Source organism: Trichomycterus rosablanca, chromosome 18, assembly GCF_030014385.1.
Source record: "Trichomycterus rosablanca isolate fTriRos1 chromosome 18, fTriRos1.hap1, whole genome shotgun sequence".
Classification (NCBI taxonomy): Eukaryota; Metazoa; Chordata; class Actinopteri; order Siluriformes; family Trichomycteridae; genus Trichomycterus; species Trichomycterus rosablanca.
In genome coordinates, this window is record NC_086005.1 from 4524231 (window position 1) to 4542622 (window position 18392).

Genomic DNA, 18392 nt, shown 5'->3' on the forward strand with positions numbered 1-18392 from the left:
ACGTATGCAAAATAAAAACTCTGATGATATGTTGAAATCTAACATGTTTTTATAAATACAAAGATGCTGTTGTTACCAAAATGATTAAAAATAGTGACATAATAATAATGTGGATGCTTTGCAGTGGTTTGTTGTTTACACAATATCTTTTCAAGTACTTTGATGTACAGTATAGCTATTAAATTACGATATTACTGTTTTTTTTATGTAAAATTAGTGTTTAAATGTTTGACATTAAAGTATTTAATTAATTTATAAAACTGCTAAGCTATGTCCAATGTATGATGTTACTACATGGACGTCGCAGGAATGTTGCGTCATATAAAACAGTCGATACGATGTAGACAGTAATGGGATAACTCGCTTGTGGACGCATGTATTCTCATATCAAAATGTAATTCTTTTACCTCAAGGTAAGTTATTTTGCATTTGTTTTACTGTTTATTAAAATAAATCTTTAGTTGCAAGGTACATAATTAACTTGGAACTAAAACTGTAACAGTATGCTGTTAGCTTTGAGGCTAACGCTAGCTGATAGTGTTTCCATAGCAGCCGTTTATACTTTTCAGTGGTACAGCACAGACTATATCAATAAATATTAATAGTTATTTTAAAAATGACAATTTATGCATTACATGCATTGTTACTATTTAATAGAAGTGCCCTTACACTCTTATATATCCAAAAATCTATCCATCTATCCATCCATCTAGATAGCTAGATAGATATTGATATATAGATATAGATAGATATTTAAGCACCTGCACATATCATTCTTAACTAATAATGCAGTTTATAAAGATAAATAAATGAATGAATGAATGAATGAATGATTGCTGCTTGTGTTTTCCCCCACAGTGCTTCTATATGCACGGTGCCACCAGATAAACCAAGATGCCTCCGAAAACAATGAAAAGTTCCCATTACATTGAGCTTGGCAGCTACCAGTACTGGCCAGTTCTAATACCCAGAGGGATCCGGCTGTACACTTATGAACAGATCCCTGTGTTTCTGAAGGAGAACCCCTACATTACAGATGGATACAGAGCTCACTTGCCTGCTAAGTTATGTCTAAAAAGGTAGGTCTTTTCTTACAGTACTATATCTTAGATCTAAAAAAAATACACCTTGGTAGAGATTCTGCTTATTGCAATTTTACTGATAAAATAAACCACCATTTTGAGCATTACATTTTAAGTTTTCAGCATTTAGCAGACGCTTACAGTACTCTGATTGTATAATGTCTTAACAACTGAGGGTTAAGGGCCTTGTTAGTTGATTGCTAGTCCAGTACCTTAACCACTAGGCCACAACTGATGAAAAAGCATTTATGCCATGTACTGATCCTTTATACTATGTGGATAACAGCCTGGAAAAGACCACCCCCTGATCACACTGATCAGTCAAAAAGAACTTACAATTCCCTAAGACCATAATTACACCTGATCTGCTTAGAAATACAGAATGCTTGTCCTTCTGACACACACACACACGTTTATTTAATAATATTTTATTAGGTTAGTTTTCATTTTCATCAACTGCTTTATCCTGGTCAGGATTGCAGCAGGTCCGGTTTAACCAGGAAACAATGGGCCCAAGGCTGGACACTGGACAGGGCATCAATCGCATGGCTTCAGACAGACCCCTTATTAGACATAGCCAATCATGTCTGTGTAGACACACAGCCAGATTAGAACCAGGGACTCAGCGGTGGGAAGGCTTGTTTAATAGACCACTGCACCACCCAAGCATCTTAGATTAGATTGTATTAGTAGTATTATTTTATAGCAGGTTTTTCTTTAATTTGTTATGACCCCATATATATATATATATACTGTAGCTGTATAGAGAATTTTAAAGCCATTAATGTGTGTGTGTTCTTTCTTGTTTATAGTATATTTATCTTGTCAAATGAGACGGTAAATATCTGGAGCCATCTGCTGGGCTTCGTGCTGTTCTTCTTGCTGGGGGTGAATGACATGTCTACAGTGCTGCCAGCCGCTGGTGCTTTGAGAGAGGACTATGTCATCTACTCCATAGGACTGTTTTGCTTTCAGGTTAATACACACACCCCCACACACAAGCTTTTTATGTAACAACTCTTACTATGATTTATTTAGCTCTCATTCATTCACTCAGCTAGACGCAATTTAGAGTAGCCAATCTACCTTTAGCATATTTTTGAGAAAAAAACCTGAGGAAAGCCACACTGACTAAAGACTTCTTGTCAATAACCTGTAGACTAACATGTCATTTTGGTTTTTAAAATGTAATGACTAATTGCATCCTGGGCAGCACAGTGGCTTGGTGGGTAGCACTGTTGCCTCACAGCAAGAAGGTCCTGGGTTCCATTCTTAGGTAGAGCAGTCCAGGTCCTTTCTGTGAGGAGTTTGCATGTTCTCTCCGTGTCTGTGTGGGTTTCCTCCCACAGTCCAGTTAAAATCCTAATAAATAATTTGCATTCTATTGTACACATTTTAAGTTTAGTATATCACTACATTGTGGTATCTTGTTTTAGGTGTGTATGTTGTGCTCTGTGGGATATCATCTTTTCTGCTGCCATCGCTCAGAGAAGACCAGCCGCCGCTGGTTGGCTCTGGACTACGCCGGGATCTCTGTGGGCATTCTTGGCTGCTACGTCCCCGGTGTCTTCTATGCCTTTTACTGTGACAGTGTAAGACCAGCATTAATCCTACTCAGTAGTAATGCTTTGTTGATTTATAGTTTATTAAAAAATAAATGGACAGCGTATAGCTACTACTTTAGCATGTTTAAAGTCAAAAGTAACTGGCAAAGTTAAATAATGTGTTCCCTTCTCATTAGCTTTATTAGCACTGTAACTCCAAACATTTTACCAGTTAACTAGGTTGGCTAAAATTGCTTGGGTACTATTCAATTCTTTGCTCTGACCGTCATTTCCCCTTTGGTTTTTGTCGTAGTTTTGGCGGCAGGTGTACCTGATTACAATTCTGGCTCTGATCCTGGCTGTGTTTTCAGCTCAGATTCACCCACTTTACCACTCACAGGAATGGAAGGTTCTGCGCTCTGCTATCTTTTGCTCAGTGGCGGCTTACGGCATCATTCCTGCTTGCCACTGGGTCTGGCTCAATGGTGGCTTCTATGCTGAGATTGTGCAGGTAAGAGTTTTTATTCTTGTGAAATAATATATGCACTGGTGAACTGAATTCACTGATTGTAACCTGTGTTAAAAAAGATGAAGATTCATTTTTGAGGATGTTTAAGGATGTTTAACTGTGGAGATGTGATGCAGGGTTAAAAAATCATGTTGAAATCTTTTTACAGGTGTTTTTTCCTCGAGTCATGGTCATGTACCTGATTGCTGCCTCAGCCTTCCTGTTCTACATTAGTAAAGTCCCTGAGCGCTACTTTCCAGGTAAACAATAAGCCTTAAGTTGAATAATATTATTATGTGACTGTCCTGTATATTTTAAATGTCAGGGTGATGGTAGTTCCTCTTAGTCTAATCTTTATGATTAGCATAAAGACTTAAGTGATTTTAATTAAACCAAATCGTTATGGGCAGATGATTTGAATGAGTTGAAGCATCTTCGAAGCAATGAGAGTTGCTCACAGGCAGCTGTGGTAAGTACCTACTGACGGTGGTCAAAAGAGGTACAAGCCACAGGCCACTGATAGGTCATTGGATGGTCTTGTGGCGACCAACAAAAAAGCTACTGTGGCTCAAGTTTTTAATACTGATGATGAAGTGAATGTGTGACAACACATAGTGCAACGAACCCCTCTGTGTATTGGGCCTCTCAAAATTCTCATTCCAACCAACTTCTGTCTATGGAAGGAACCTATAATGGGCCTATAATCAGATCTGGACATCAGAGCAATAGAAGAAGGTCCAGTACTCCAAAGAACCCTGTTATCTCTAAGATCAAGCACTTTTGTTCATTGCCACAAAACAAACCAGAATGTGCGGCAGGATGATCCACCTTGTAACGTACAGAAGTCGAAGGACGTGCTGGCAATAATCCTTGTACCAGATACCACAGAAGTCCTTCAGCTGCCTTGTGGAGTTTATTGTCTTGGTGAATGCCTTTTGACTGCTTCCTACTCACCACAAAAGTCAAATTTGTATAGCGCTTTTTACAATGAACATTGTCTCAAAGCAATTTTACAGAATCCAGAACCAACAGACCAAAAATCCCAGTTGAGCAAGCCGAAGGCGACAGTGGCAAGGAAAAGCACATCCAACTCCTGCACCCATTATTTGGTCTGTTTGGAACTGTTATGTGCCTCATTCCACTTATTTCAAAGTGATAATTGTGAGGAACTTTTATAGCTGCTACATGTTATTAATTATCAATCAACCTAATAGGACTCGCTGATCAGTGTTTGTATTTTCTTTAAATTCAAAATATAGCGTTTGGGGTTGATTGTTCACTCCAAATGCAATGCTTTGTAAAGCTATTTCTTTATATATGATATTATTTAATAGACAGACACAATAACTAATGACGTATGATTGCTGCAGGACAGCTAAACTACCTTGGAGCCAGTCACCAGCTGTGGCATGTGTTGGTGGTTCTCATGTTCTACTGGTGGCACCAGACTGCAGTCTTCATCACACACTACAGACACAGCCAGCCATGCCCGGGGTACAACAGCATCGGCTAGCTCTACTCTGCATTATTCCACAGTGTTTGGTGTTCTTTTAGTAGTTTCTTTTCTCAACACAGAGCAAGCTCTTCATATGGTGTGTTTGAACAGCGATGATAAACTTTGCATCACAGACTGGCTCTGGGTTTAGGATGCAAAACAGTGTTCCTGGCACCCGCCTCATGCAGGTGAAAAGAAGCAGTTGGCTACTTCACTCGTGTGGGAGGGGCGCTTGTTAGGTACAGCCCTCCTTGGTCGGAGGAGAGATATAACCTGGGTAACTGGATATGACTAGATTTGGAGAAAAAGGGGAAATGTATAAATACAAATTTTCCCAGGGCCGGTATGATTTTGATCAAAAGCACTTGAACATGTCTCGTATGTACAGCTGAATCAAGAACACACACTCTATGGTAAAGTTTTGGACATTGTTTATGCACAACAAATCATTTTGTGATCATTTAAAATGAACAAGCTCTTTCATGCAATCACATCATGCTATAAATACCTCATATTTGCCTAAAAACACAAAAACGTACCATACTGTGCATTAAATATTTCATGTAGGTCAGGATGCCAGAACAAAAATTTATACTCCAGCATTTTTAACCTTGTCTTTGTTGATTGTTCCTATAGAAAATGTGCAATTACTGCTTTAAATCATTTTAATGTGGCCAATTGGAGCTACTATAAATTGTGTGTGTGTGCCCTGTGATGGACTGGTGACCTGTCTGGGGTCCCCAATGAATCAGACCCCCAGCTACCCTAGTTTTGCACTATGGAGAAACCTGTTACGCCACCTGTCGATGGTATTAATACATGTTACAGATGTGTTATCAGTTTGGATAGAGGGAAAAAAAAACATCCAAGTATTTCTTTAGTTTTATTATTATGTGCTGTAATATTTGTGACGAACTTTTTTTCTACTGAGCCCCATAAAAAGCACTGGGGGACTGAATCTGGGAACTGTACATGCTGTTTATATTGTAGAATTGATTCATTTTTATGAATTATTGTACTGTAACTGCTGTGTTGGTATATTGTAGCTGGACATTTGGTTGGAAAATCTTTCATTTTGGAATGTTACACTGATATTTTGCATGATTCTGGGCATTTTGGGATTAAAACCACGTGTCTCCATACCGAGCTAATGAACAATGTGCACGTTTGATCAGACAAATCCAAACCTGTATTAATGTGGCTGCCTCTTTACTGCACTGCTGCCTTTTTTGTTTCACTTTACTTTTTAATGTTTTAAATTATGGACTTGACCTGTTTATATCAGAGTGCTGGTACAAATAAAGTAAATACTTTGTAAACACACAGTGAATCGTACGTTTTCTTGGTCTCTTAGCTTTACTGTTTATTTCACACAGAGGATTTTTTAGCTTAAGATAGCAAAAAAAGGATGTTGGGAATTTTCTCAGGACAATTTCAATATGTAGACACCATCAGCCATGCAGAATGAATGTAGATTTTTTTTTTCATACTTTACATTAGACAATTTCCTGTCTGTGGGCAGTTTGTTCATAAATGTATCAAGAGTTTATCATATTAACTTTTTCTGCATTTAGCAGACATTTTTATCCAAAGCGACTTACAGTTCTGTGATGGCACATATTGTCTAAGCAGTTGACGATTAAGGGCCTTGCTCAAGGGCCCAACAGCGGCAACCTGGCAGGGACGGGGCTTGAACCAGCAACCTTTCGTTTACTAGTCCAGTGTATTAACCACTAGGCTACAATTGCCCTACATAACACATTCTGTCTGATAACTAGAAAACAATGAACGTCACAACCTTACAGATCACCACGATGAGAAGATTAACCATTTCTTGACAGGACTATAAATGATGAAGTTCGGTAGAATGGGACAGACAGTTTCCTTTCAATTTTTGTCCCACCCACCCCAACTGTAAAACTACATAATAATGTAATGATCAGAGATCAGAGTGCTATCTCACGATCGCTGAGATCTGGACTCAAAACTCAGTGGTACTACTGGCCAACCAGGTGTCTACACAGACATGATTGTGTGAGGGATGGGATGGTGCCCTGTCCAGGGCATTCATGCCTTACACCCAGTGTTTCCCGGTGGAACTGGACCCACCACAACCCTGACCAGGATAGAGTGGTTAATGAGTTTTCTTTTTGAAAATAACAAGGCATCATGGAAATGAGGTTTTAGACTGATTTTTAATTACACTGGAGTCATAACATAACAACAGAGTGTAGATTGATGATTGATGATTGATGATTGTAGTTGTAGGGCAGTTATAGCCTAGTGGTTAAGGTACTGGACTAGTAAGAAGAAGGTTGCTGGTTCAAACCCCACCGCTGCCAGGTTGCCACTGTTGAACCCTTGAGCAAGGCCCTTAACCTTCAGTTGCTTAGACTGTGAACTGTATGTCACTTTGGATAAAAGTGTCTGCTAAATAATGTTAATGATTGTGTGTTTTATTTCAGGTAAGCACATTGAAAAACATTTAAATAGATTTGATAAACATATTTCAGTTTAAATCTATTAAAATTAAAGCTGTTTTGTATACGAGTTTCTATGAAGGTTATTTGGCTATACAGCAAATGCAAAATAAATTAATGCACAACATTTCCACCATAATTTGGGTTTAAACAAACTTAAATAGCTTTTAAACTAGCAAAACTTGCTACAAAATGAATAAGAACTATGGTGCCCGTCTGTATAAGAAAGAAGATACATTCTGAAGAAAAGATTTGTTGGTTGACAATTTTATTTCATAAATGATTTCAGTGTAATAAACTGGAACATGAAAATTATCACAGTCTGTTATACTGGTACAATATTAACCTACACTGGATACATACTGTATCTACTTCATATATATAAAATCATTTGTGTTGTTTTATGAAATTCACCAGCACCAGCTTTGGTACATGGGTAAAATATATGTCAGATATATCACATATTAAGGATCTGGTGCTTCTATTGCATTAATTGTACTGAAGCTCTTCAGACGAGGGTCTCATGTAGCTCAGTCTGGGCCGCAGAGCTTCAGCAGTGTCTGCCGATAGTCTCCTGCTGTCTCAGACTGAAGAAAAGATCACGGTTCAATACACGTTTAAGCACACAGTCATATGCACCTTTAATACTGTCATTTAATGCAAAAAAGATATTTGTTTCTAAAACATCAGGGACCAAGCAATGGTTTATACTGATGACATTATCAGCATTATTTAACTTCTGCACACTGTGAACTAAGCCACAGAATCTCTTCTCTCAGTCCGTACCAGATGCCTAAGCTTTCTTTTTATTTAGGCATCAGTGAGTCTTGGCTGCCCAAAAACCAGACAACCTTTCCTCAAACCACCGTTTGCTCATATTCACCACGACTGCCTTTGAGCACTTATTACTGTTTCAAACCCAGTTGTCTGGCCAAAATGTTATATGAAACTCTCCTAGGTCTTCATCCAGATAATATCTGCTGCATTCAACAGAAGAACAATGAAGAACTACCACTGACCCAACACTGCATTGCCATGCTCATTTAGGGTGGAGGCTCTAATGTTTGGCTCATCAGTATATATGTATGTGCGCCTGAATAGGCATACATTTTCAAAGCAGAGGCCAAAACACACCCTAGCCATGCAAACATGAAAAGATTGTCACTAATATAGTTTATTTCCTGTTGCTCGTATTGATTAATCCCAAAAGCCAAATTGAGCAATTTGCTTACAGCTCGGGTGATTCATGCTGGTTCATTTCCAATGCAAACTGAGCTATTGTGAATCACTACAGGGCTGTGGTCCAAGCGCTCAGAGTCACAGGCTGGTGTGGGTATCAGTTTTCAACTTCCAAACAGTTTTTAAATTGTGTTAATGTTAAATCACATTCGGTTAAATCCCCCCCAGGGATCCAGTGGATCCATCGTTCCTGATTATTTTCTCTCCTCTCTGACTTAAGACTCACAATGGTAACATAATTTATAACAGTATAGATCAGAATTTACCTCAATTGCTGTATATAAGGAGCTGCCAAACATCTTTTTGTACTCAGTTTTGATGTCCATCATATCGATTTCTGAGCGGGATACCATGATCCGAGTCAGAATGGATTCAGTGGTTCCTGCACCCTGTAAAAATCAACAAGACAAAACAATTTACACTGCAAAAGTGTAAAAATCTCCCACAAAAGCACCACTTTATCAAACATACTATGTAATACCATGTGTTCTTTATTTTACAGTCATTTCTGACCTTAACTATAGCTAGCTATTTTATTATCAGTGAAGAGACAAGGTGGGATAACGCACAGTACTTTAACTAGAGTAGGGAAATGTTTACTGTGGAAGCTCTTCTGTAAGTTGCTCTGGATAAGAGCATTTGCTAAATGCTGAAAATGTAAACATAAAATTAAGTCAGTATAAATATTACTGGTTCAGACATAGACATGTATGATCCTGTCCCGTTCTCTGTGCTGGATTTTATACAATCATAGTAGCAACAGCCAAATTGAGAATTTGGTCAAACAGGTTTAACACTGACAGATCTGTCACTGAATGTATCCAGGTAAAAATTGTTTGAACAAGTGAAGTGGTCACATTCGTTGTAAACTTACATATTTACAGCAAAATCTGAATGAAAACTGTGTAACAGTGAACTCCTTTGTCCAAATTAACAAAGAAATTAATGATGTCTTGCTCAGTCAGTTACAGTAGCGAGGAAGCTAATCCTGTTTAACCATCCCTTCTTTAGCCATGGCTAACTGGTATAGAGCGCCCGACCAGGCCAGAAACACCACTTTGCTTTGCATACCTTCATACTGTTGTAAAGCAGCTCTGCCATGTAAGCTGGTACACTCTTCACACATTTCACTGCAAAAACATAAAAAAAAAAAAAGAGTTGGCCAAAATTCTATTAGTGTACAATAATAATAAAAATAATAGTTGCTCAGTCTTGCTCTGATTTTTAATTGTGTTGTGCTACACTCTACAATAAAAACTGTATTAGATTTAAGAAAGAAATGCAAAATAAGCTCATTTTTACCAGTGGTCTCAGTGGATTTTTAGTCCACACTGTAAGGGGCTTATGAACAGGATCAGTCAAAAGTTTTTTGTTTCAAATGCACAATTTACAAGCTGCATTTGAAGGCTACTGACATACGATGACCAAAATAGTGGTGGCACTGTGATACTGAAGTACTGACTGAGCAATTAAAATACTGAACTGCTGACCAAAATAGCCAGTTGTACTTACTTCAATTTATTTACTTAATGTTATTTAAACATGCAAGTCATTTTTGAGAGCTTGAGGAAGCTGATATGTTGTCGACATGCGCCTAAGAATACCAAACTCCATTATTATTCTTACTGTTTACAAATAAAAACATGACAGACTCTTACTAAAACGTTATCATCTGATTATAAAGTTCGGGGGGAACACAACTCACTGCTGTTTACTTAACCATGAGAGTCACGCTGCACATGCATACAGGTACAAATGTATCTTACCTACGGCTACTAAAATGTCCTCTAATTTTCCTGACATCTCACTCTCAATGCTCTGCTGCAGAGTCTTCCCACTCAGATTCTTGTACTCCACCAGTGCTTTAAAACACAGACAAATTAACCGTAATAAGGCAGCAGGAATACACCACAATACAGCTCAACGTAAGTAGTGCAGAATACAGTGAGCTTAATGTTCTTAGAGTAGCTCTTACTTTGTCTGAGTTGAGGAACGCTTCTGTGGCAAAGGAGGTCAATGAACTTGCTCTCATCTGTGCCCCACTTCTTCTCTCCAGCCTCATACAGGATCTGTTGTACATTACATGATGCAGTGCATGAAGTTAAGGACCACATACATTGGTTACGGTGTAAATTGTTAACATGGTTCCTGCACTTGTGGTTTAGATGGACAGAATACAAAACGATATTGGTAATGAGCCGAGATGGATGCAAAAATTGGTGTCTTTTCAAGTGTTGAGAAGGTTAGAGCAAAGTTAAACAGTTGTTAGCATTTTCAGGAGTCACTGACCTACTTAATAAAATTAAGTTCAATTAAAACCTAAAAGATGGAAATGTATGATTATAAAGAATTGTAAAGGTCTTTATTTATTTCTTTATGGAGGTAAAACAGTTCCAGGACTCATGAAATTATGCTCAAATCTTAGTATTTGATTACTGTCTGTGTTGAGTTTGACATTTTCACCCTGCATGGTTTTTCCACCTCTGAAAGAATGTCAGTCAGTGTCAGAGTAAATAATTGGGTTTATTCCTGTCTTGCAGCTTTACAAAACAGACTAAAGATTTACTGGCCCACTGATCAGAATTTAAAAAATCATTAATTAAATCAAACATAAATGAAGAGGAGAACGATAATTGACATTATATAAAACTAGGGGTGTCCCAAACATAAGTACCAGGTTTAATATAATACATTCAGACATGTTTCAATATAAAATCCTGAAGTATAATGTAATTTAATTCAGTATTTATTTTAATAAACATCTTATAAGTAACTTTTAGAAGTTGGAGGCTGTGTCTTATTCGTAATAATAAATATATAGCTAAACTAAAAAACAGCAAGTACACTTACTTTGGCATCAGCTTTAGCTTTAGCAGCATCCATGTTTTTGCTCTCGTCTCTCTTACCCTGTGGTTTAGGCAAAATGTCAATCTCATGTTTACACAAACCTAACAAAACAGATGCAAAATACACTGACAAAACCAACCTCGGCTAGGATGAGCAGAGCGTTCCCATAATCCCCTGATACATCAGACTTCAGGTCAGAAATCAATGCTCTTCCAGTGTCTGCAACAGATCGTTACCATTAACTATGAATCAGCATTTCCCCATTTAATACCAATGACTGAAACACAAATAGCAAAATCACAAACCTTGTAAGTATGCATCAGACAAAGCTTTGATTTGGCTGTTTGATCGGGATGCAAAGATCTCTATCAGAGTTCTGTCTGTCGTTCCAGTTCCCTGAAATAAAATAAACTTTGTTACTATTGGGATTTAGTACACAGAATGCAAAATACAAAACATAAAGAGGCAAACCCTGAAGTGTAATAACTACAAGACACACAAAATACACAGCATTTTTAATGTAGCCAATCCACCTTTTGCTCATTTTGGAAGAAATGATTATATCTGCACAGAAAACATAACAAACACCTCAAAACATTTTATTTATTTATTAGTTTAGGAAGATTTTAGTGACTTTCACATCATTCAAAAGTGTTCACAAACTTTTATTCATGCAACTGTAATCTAGAACTCTTACTTTAATTGCTCGTTTAACTTCCTGAGCATCAAAACGAGCTAATGGGGTGACAAGGGCCACAAGGATGTCCTCAAAATCACCATGAGTGTCTCCCTCCAAGGCATCTGCAAGGTCCTGCAATCAAGATTCACAGGAAGAGAATCAGGAGTTTGCATGTTCATGTGGAAAAGCACCATCTGCAAACTTATGCTGGAGTTAGGTGATCCTGGGCTGACATTTACAAGGATGCTTTCTAAAATTAGGTGAAATCTTTGGGTAATTGTAGGTTTTTTATATTTTGTTTATATTTTGTATTCATTTTAAAGAGATACTTTATAGGTAATGGCCAAAGTCTTCTGTGTACCTATAAGTTTCTGTCTTTATCCTCAGCTATGGTCATAAAATGTGAGGATAGAAGGTCAGGGATACAAACAGCAGAATTTCAGGTTGCAAATTATTGTTGTTTTTTATTTGTTTCTTTACGGTGGCAAAACAGTTTCAGGGTTCATGAAATCTTGATCAACTCTTAGTTTGGCATGTTTTATTTTCTAGTGGACAGTGATTGAGCCACAGACACAGAACCTGCTGGAGGCACTTTCCAGGATTGAATTGCTGTAAAACAGTGTAGAAGTGGTGCTGGAGTAGTTTTACCTTTCCTGTTGCATCCTTGTATGCTTTACAGATGAGCTGACGCTGAGCGTTTGTTCTCTGAGTCAGAATGTCGATCAGAGTCTTTTCAGTGGTGCCTTAACACACATACACAGACACACACAAAGATAAACACACTCTCTTTAAGAGTACACCACATTTACTCACTGGTGTAAAGTAAATTTACTCAGGGAGGAACAACTATAGTAAATGAGGTGTGTTCTACAGCGACTCACCAATTCCTTCTATGGCCTTCCTAAGTGCCGCCGCATCTTCACCTGGATTGAAACCTGGTTTCTCTTTAATGCTTCCTCTAGACTGAGATACATAAACAAAATAATCAGAAGCACATCATACCCATCCAGTTCTGCTTGCTTCTAAGCAAGAAAGAATAAGAGCACAGGGATGACTTACGGGTAACGATAGTGAGTCTGGCGTATCCAGAAGGAGGCTCAAATCATCCTAAAACGGCAAAGATAAAATGTCTCTTTCCATTACATAATCAAAGTGCTGGGTTAAATACAGATGGCCATGTTTAATGTTAACACTTTTCTTTATACAATATATAGTGAGGACTCAATCTGCCAGAAATGCAAAACATATATAAAACAAATTGCCAACCTGCCAAGCTTATTCTTTCTATTTTATCTTTTGGAATAATGCTGTGTAATATCAAAGGCTATTGTGTGAAAATCGCAACCCTTAAATACTCTGACACTGAACTGGTTTATTACAAGAAGTAACACAGTGTCGTTAGTTTTGGTTAAATGCTGCAGAAAATTTTAAGAAAACACTCACCCCAGGGTAAAAAGCAGCTTTATGTCAGTAACTGTGTACAGATTTGTCGATAAGGTATCTAAGCTGCTATTTCCTCAGTTTTCTTAACTCATTTTGGGTGGACAAGCTGACTTGTGTGCATGTGGGAGAGTGCTAGTGTATATAGAAAATGCTGTTATACTGGCTCAACTGGAAAAAATAAATCAAAAGATCAGCCACATACATTGGTTAAAATTGCCCAAGTTTTTTTCTATTTGGTGCTCACGGTGGTGCCCCCTTATATTCCTTAAATATACGGAAGGTAAACTAGAAGCCAGCAGCCACTTAAAATAGTTACATGACGTACCAAACCAGCTGGTACAATAAGTAATAAACTGTAATGTCAATATAAACTGGGGCATATTGGAAAAGAACTTTTATTGCAACAGTAAAAGGGGGACAATTATTTTTTACAGCACTGTGAATATACCTATCACAAATAATAATCAACACATTGTGCAGCTCAGTGTGTCCTGCATAAAGTGTTAGTTTAACTAGAATCCCACCACACCTCTTGAATAAACCCACCAACACCCTAGACAAATGTATAAACTCGACTCACCCACGCAGAACTCATTCCAGATGTCGGGGTGGGCTGTGACCCTGCAATCCCACATCAAAACGTGTTATGAATGAATGCTTAACATTTTTGTTTTCAGTGCACAGTAAAACTGTAGATTCTACTACAGCTGTGGCCAAAATAACACCTACACTTGTAGCGGTGAACTGTATTCTCATGTTTCAACAACAAAAAAAAGTTTAATTATAAAGTAAAACAAAACTTTTTTGCATGGCATGATGAAATTATGAGACAATATCACAAAGCTACATTACATTATAGATTTGTCTACAAAAGACGTATGATTGTCTTAAAATACACTGTAAAATCGTACATAAACTGCATCTCCCACAATGCATGCCGATTTTGTGACTACATGCCATTAGATGTCAGTGTTTCCGACATCAGCGTTTAACTGAGGCAGTTTTCCAACAAGTGATGTTGAGAAATATTTACAAATAATCCCAAAATGTACAAGCAGAGAAAATTAAAGCAGAAGGAGGCAATTTAATGAAAGATGGGAAAGTAAAGACAAGTTTGTGCTTTAAGAAAAAAAAACGGTACGTCTCTTGTGTTATGAGGCCGTGTCTGTGGTAAAGGAGTACAATCTAAATGTAGATATACATTATAAATATACAGTATAAATTTGCCATTTTGACACCAAACACAGAATTTAGCCTCCAAAAAAAACAACAAATTGTCCAAGACTTAAAAGGCAGACTGCAATCACAGTAGGATACGTTACAATCGGCCCTTTGAGGGCCGCCATAATGCAGATGTGGCCCTCGGTGAAAATGACTTTGACACCCCTGGTCTACACTAACAAATTAGGATACTGTATCATCCAAGTTGATGTATGAATATTTTTGACCCAGTAGATTTTGTCATAACTCTGATATTTAAAGTATGTTTTCAAGCAGAGAATTACAGTATGTAACAATAATTAAGTCACAGAGTTGCAGAGATCATTAAAATCACAAGACTAGGATGGAACACGTGTTTGTGAAGTACAGGTGTATGTAAACAATTAGCTTTGGCTGTATTTCAGATCCTGTACAGCTCTCTATTCAAACAAACAATGCTGCACATTCCTCGGGTATGAGGTATCATTTAACTGTTAGTAGTAACAATGATGAACAGTAACATGGAATTTCATTAGAATTTTCTCTCTAAATACTAAATACAAGGTAAGAAACACACATTCAGTCTGTATGCAGTGATTCAGATACAGAATCACTGCAAACTACAACCTACTGATAAGGAAATAAACAGATAAGGAGCAGGCACGTTTTTCTAAGAACACAACAGGGAAACAACTCGTTCTTGTAAACATTCGTTCAACTACATGTAATACTATTCTTTCCTAATCTGGTGATAGATTTAGGTCCACATTACCTTAGCTTGACAGTAAAAGTCTTTGCAGTTCGTGGTAGAACCAGGGAAACGCCCGAGAGAGTGCAGGAACAGATTCCCTATCCTGAATGAACAAAACACGCCACCTTTTTCATCACTGATGGGCGTTACGAGTCAGTTCACGAATCAAATTCTTTCGAGTGATTCTTTTCATTTTAGACAGAGATCCGGAATTTGATTCGTTTTAGGCATACATTTTATTTATTTATTAGAATTTTAGCGTCATGTTTTACACACTTTGGTTACATTCACGAGAGGACAGGTAGTTACTGGTTACACAAGATTCATCAGTTTAATGTCAAACACAGTCATGTCTTTGGACTGTGGTAGGAAACCGGAGCTCCCGGAGGAAACCCACGCAGACACGGGGAGGACATGCAAACTCCACACAGAAAGGTCCCGGACCGCCCCACCTGGAGATCGAACCCAGGACCTTCTTGCTGTGCAACCAGCTGAGCCACCTTGCCTTGTTTGTTTGTTTATTAGGATTTTAACGTCATGTTTCACACTTTGGTTACATTCATGACAGAAACGGTAGTTACTCATTACACAAGATTCATCAGTTCACAAGTTTAATGTCAAACACAGTCATGGACATATTTTGAAAATTCTAAATAAAAAAAAACACAGTCATGGACCATTTTGTATCTCCAATTCACCTCACTTGCAGTTCTTTGGACTGTGGGAGGAAAACGGAGCTCCCGGAGGAAACCCACGCAGACACGGGGAGAACATGCAAACTCCACACAGAAAGGACCCAGACCGCCCGACCTGGGGATCGAACCCAGGACCTTCTCGCTGTGAGGTGACAGTGCTACCCACTGAGCCATCGTGCCACCTGTTTTAGGCATACATCTGGAATTTAGTTTAGTATTGGTTTAGTTGGTTAGTGTTGTAGTATTGTAGATTCTATATCTGAGGGCAAGATGTAGCCTAGTGGTTAAGGTACAGCACTAGTAATCAGAAGGTTGCTGGTTTAAGCCCCACTGCTGCTGTTGGGCCCTTGAGTAAGGCCCTTAATGCTCAATTGCTCAGACCGTATACTGTAATGTAAGTCGTTTTGGATAAGGCCGTCTGCTAAATGCCAAAAAATGTAAATGTAGTATTGGTTTTCAATAGAAATTTAGTTTGGTTTAATTACGTTAGTCTGGTTCTGTTACACAGTTGGAGAGCAGGAGCCACAGTGTAGCTGCCACTCAGTAACAGTAGTCCTTAGGTAATGGTTTGTGTTGAGTTTGGCATGTTCTTTCCCTGTCTCTGTGTTTTTTTCCCCCCAGGTATTTCTGTTTTTCTTCCACATCCCAAAAACAGACTGTTAGTAGGTGTGTTTACTTCTCCAAATTGTTCATAAGTGAGTGAATGGGTTAGGTAAGTGTGATGCCCTGTGACAGATTGGTGCACTGTCCAGGGTGTGTTACAGGGTAACGGTATTGACCTGACAAAATGTTAAATCCACTCTATTTGTTCAATTAAACTTGAACATTTCAACGTCTAGCATTTGGATAGGGTTTCCCATAAGTCACTTCTTCCACTGTCCGTTTAGTTGTAGTGTCCAACCCCTAAAGTCCTTATTTTATTGCCAAGCTTTTAATTTAGTAGTAAACTTGTTGTAAAATAAAAGATTGAAAAATCAACCAAAGTCAATCGGTTTGAACGCTTAGCTTGAGGGGGACGAGTATTGAGATTGTGCTCACCGCGTTAATCCAGAAATGAGGAATGCCAGACGAGTCACTTAAGAGTCGTTTGATACAAACAGATTCTGAATCAGGAGTTGAATAGCCGATCGGTTCGTGAAGATCTAATGAACGTTTTTTGTTTTTAAAGGTTTTATTAGTAAAACCTGAGTCCAGGTGTTGTGAATTTGACTAACGACCGCGATGGTGACTGGTCTATGTAGTTCTATTAAAACGTTGCCCCAAGCTTCCTGTTACCTGATGAAGCAGTAAGTGGTTCATTCAGCTTAAGAACGAAGAAAAAGAAGTAAAAAAGCAACTTTTATTGCTTTTTAAATAATAATGTGAATAACAACAAGATACTGCAGATTCAGAAAGTATTCAGACCTCTTGACTTTTGCACACTTTATAGTGTTATAGATGTAATTGTGCATAGATGTTAGTGCCATTTGCCACTGATTCCCATAAATCTGCACTAAAATCACCCATAATAATAAAGTGGAAATGTTTTTAGGGTTTTCGAATATTCATAAACTGCCCGAATCCATGTGTGCAAACCTTGAAAAGATGTAGGCCTATTCAAGCAGACCTGCCGCTTTAATTGCTGCCAAAGAAGCTTCTTCAAAGTATTTAATAAAGGGTGTTAATGACTTTATGAATAAGAGATTTACAAGAGGTTTATAAGAGATAGAATTCCACTGGACAGCACAGAGTCCTGACCTCAACCCCCTTAAACACATTTAGGATAAACTCTGGAAAGCACATGTATGTTGTTATACAGTGCAGTTCATACAGATCTAATCATTTAATAATACTTCAATGACAGCAGTTTGGGTGGCAAGTAATTTTACCATGAATAAGTCATAAATATCTTCACATGAGTAAGGAATCAACTCCATATTCTAAAGGGTGAAAATGATCCCAGACATCATAATGCTTCTAAAAAAAGCTGACATAGCACTTGCACTCAGTTGATAAAACTGCTTTTATTTATTTCCTGTCTGATCAGAAAGCTTTAAAAATATTAAAGATTACTGTTTATGAAATTTCAGACAATAATTCAGTAAATAATTCACTCATGCAAGCAGTGTAAGGGCTTAATTTCCGGTTCAGATAAGAAAACTGATCTATAACTACTAGCAATTAACTGGAAGTTACTGGGGTAGTCATAAAGCTGCACTGCACAGCTGAACAAAATTAATAGGATGGAAAATTAATAAACATTTTGTGTCCAGATCACTTTATGATATATGTAAAATGATTATTATGAGAGGATGGGTACTAAAATTAAAGCCATTGAACCTCAATCATTCATAAAACAGTGAAATCATCTTTGGTCTGATAAATGCTAAATGTACCAACTTATCGAAAACAAAAAATGAAGTATCTTTTATTTAGAATCGGGGTGTTTA

General features: G+C 37.8%; 2 protein-coding genes across 2 annotated transcripts; one reads left to right on the plus strand and one right to left on the minus strand.

Moving 5' to 3' along the window:
• Positions 1-328: 328 nt before the first annotated feature.
• paqr3b (progestin and adipoQ receptor family member IIIb) lies at positions 329-5952 on the plus strand. The gene is made up of 7 exons (XM_063014126.1): positions 329-413; positions 859-1079; positions 1895-2057; positions 2519-2674; positions 2940-3137; positions 3304-3394; positions 4505-5952. The coding sequence occupies exons 2-7, from the start codon at positions 895-897 to the stop codon at positions 4645-4647; spliced, it is 936 nt and encodes a 311-aa protein (XP_062870196.1). The 5' UTR covers positions 329-413; positions 859-894; the 3' UTR covers positions 4648-5952.
• Positions 5953-7360: 1408 nt separating this feature from the next.
• anxa3b (annexin A3b) lies at positions 7361-15383 on the minus strand. Its single transcript, XM_063013758.1, has 14 exons — positions 15290-15383; positions 13898-13938; positions 12934-12981; positions 12756-12837; positions 12523-12617; positions 11893-12006; positions 11501-11591; positions 11335-11414; positions 11199-11255; positions 10324-10417; positions 10115-10210; positions 9420-9478; positions 8615-8737; positions 7361-7696 (listed from the first exon to the last, which is right to left on the minus strand). The coding sequence occupies exons 2-14, from the start codon at positions 13910-13912 to the stop codon at positions 7640-7642; spliced, it is 1011 nt and encodes a 336-aa protein (XP_062869828.1). The 5' UTR covers positions 13913-13938; positions 15290-15383; the 3' UTR covers positions 7361-7639.
• Between the last annotated feature and the right edge of the window lie 3009 nt (positions 15384-18392).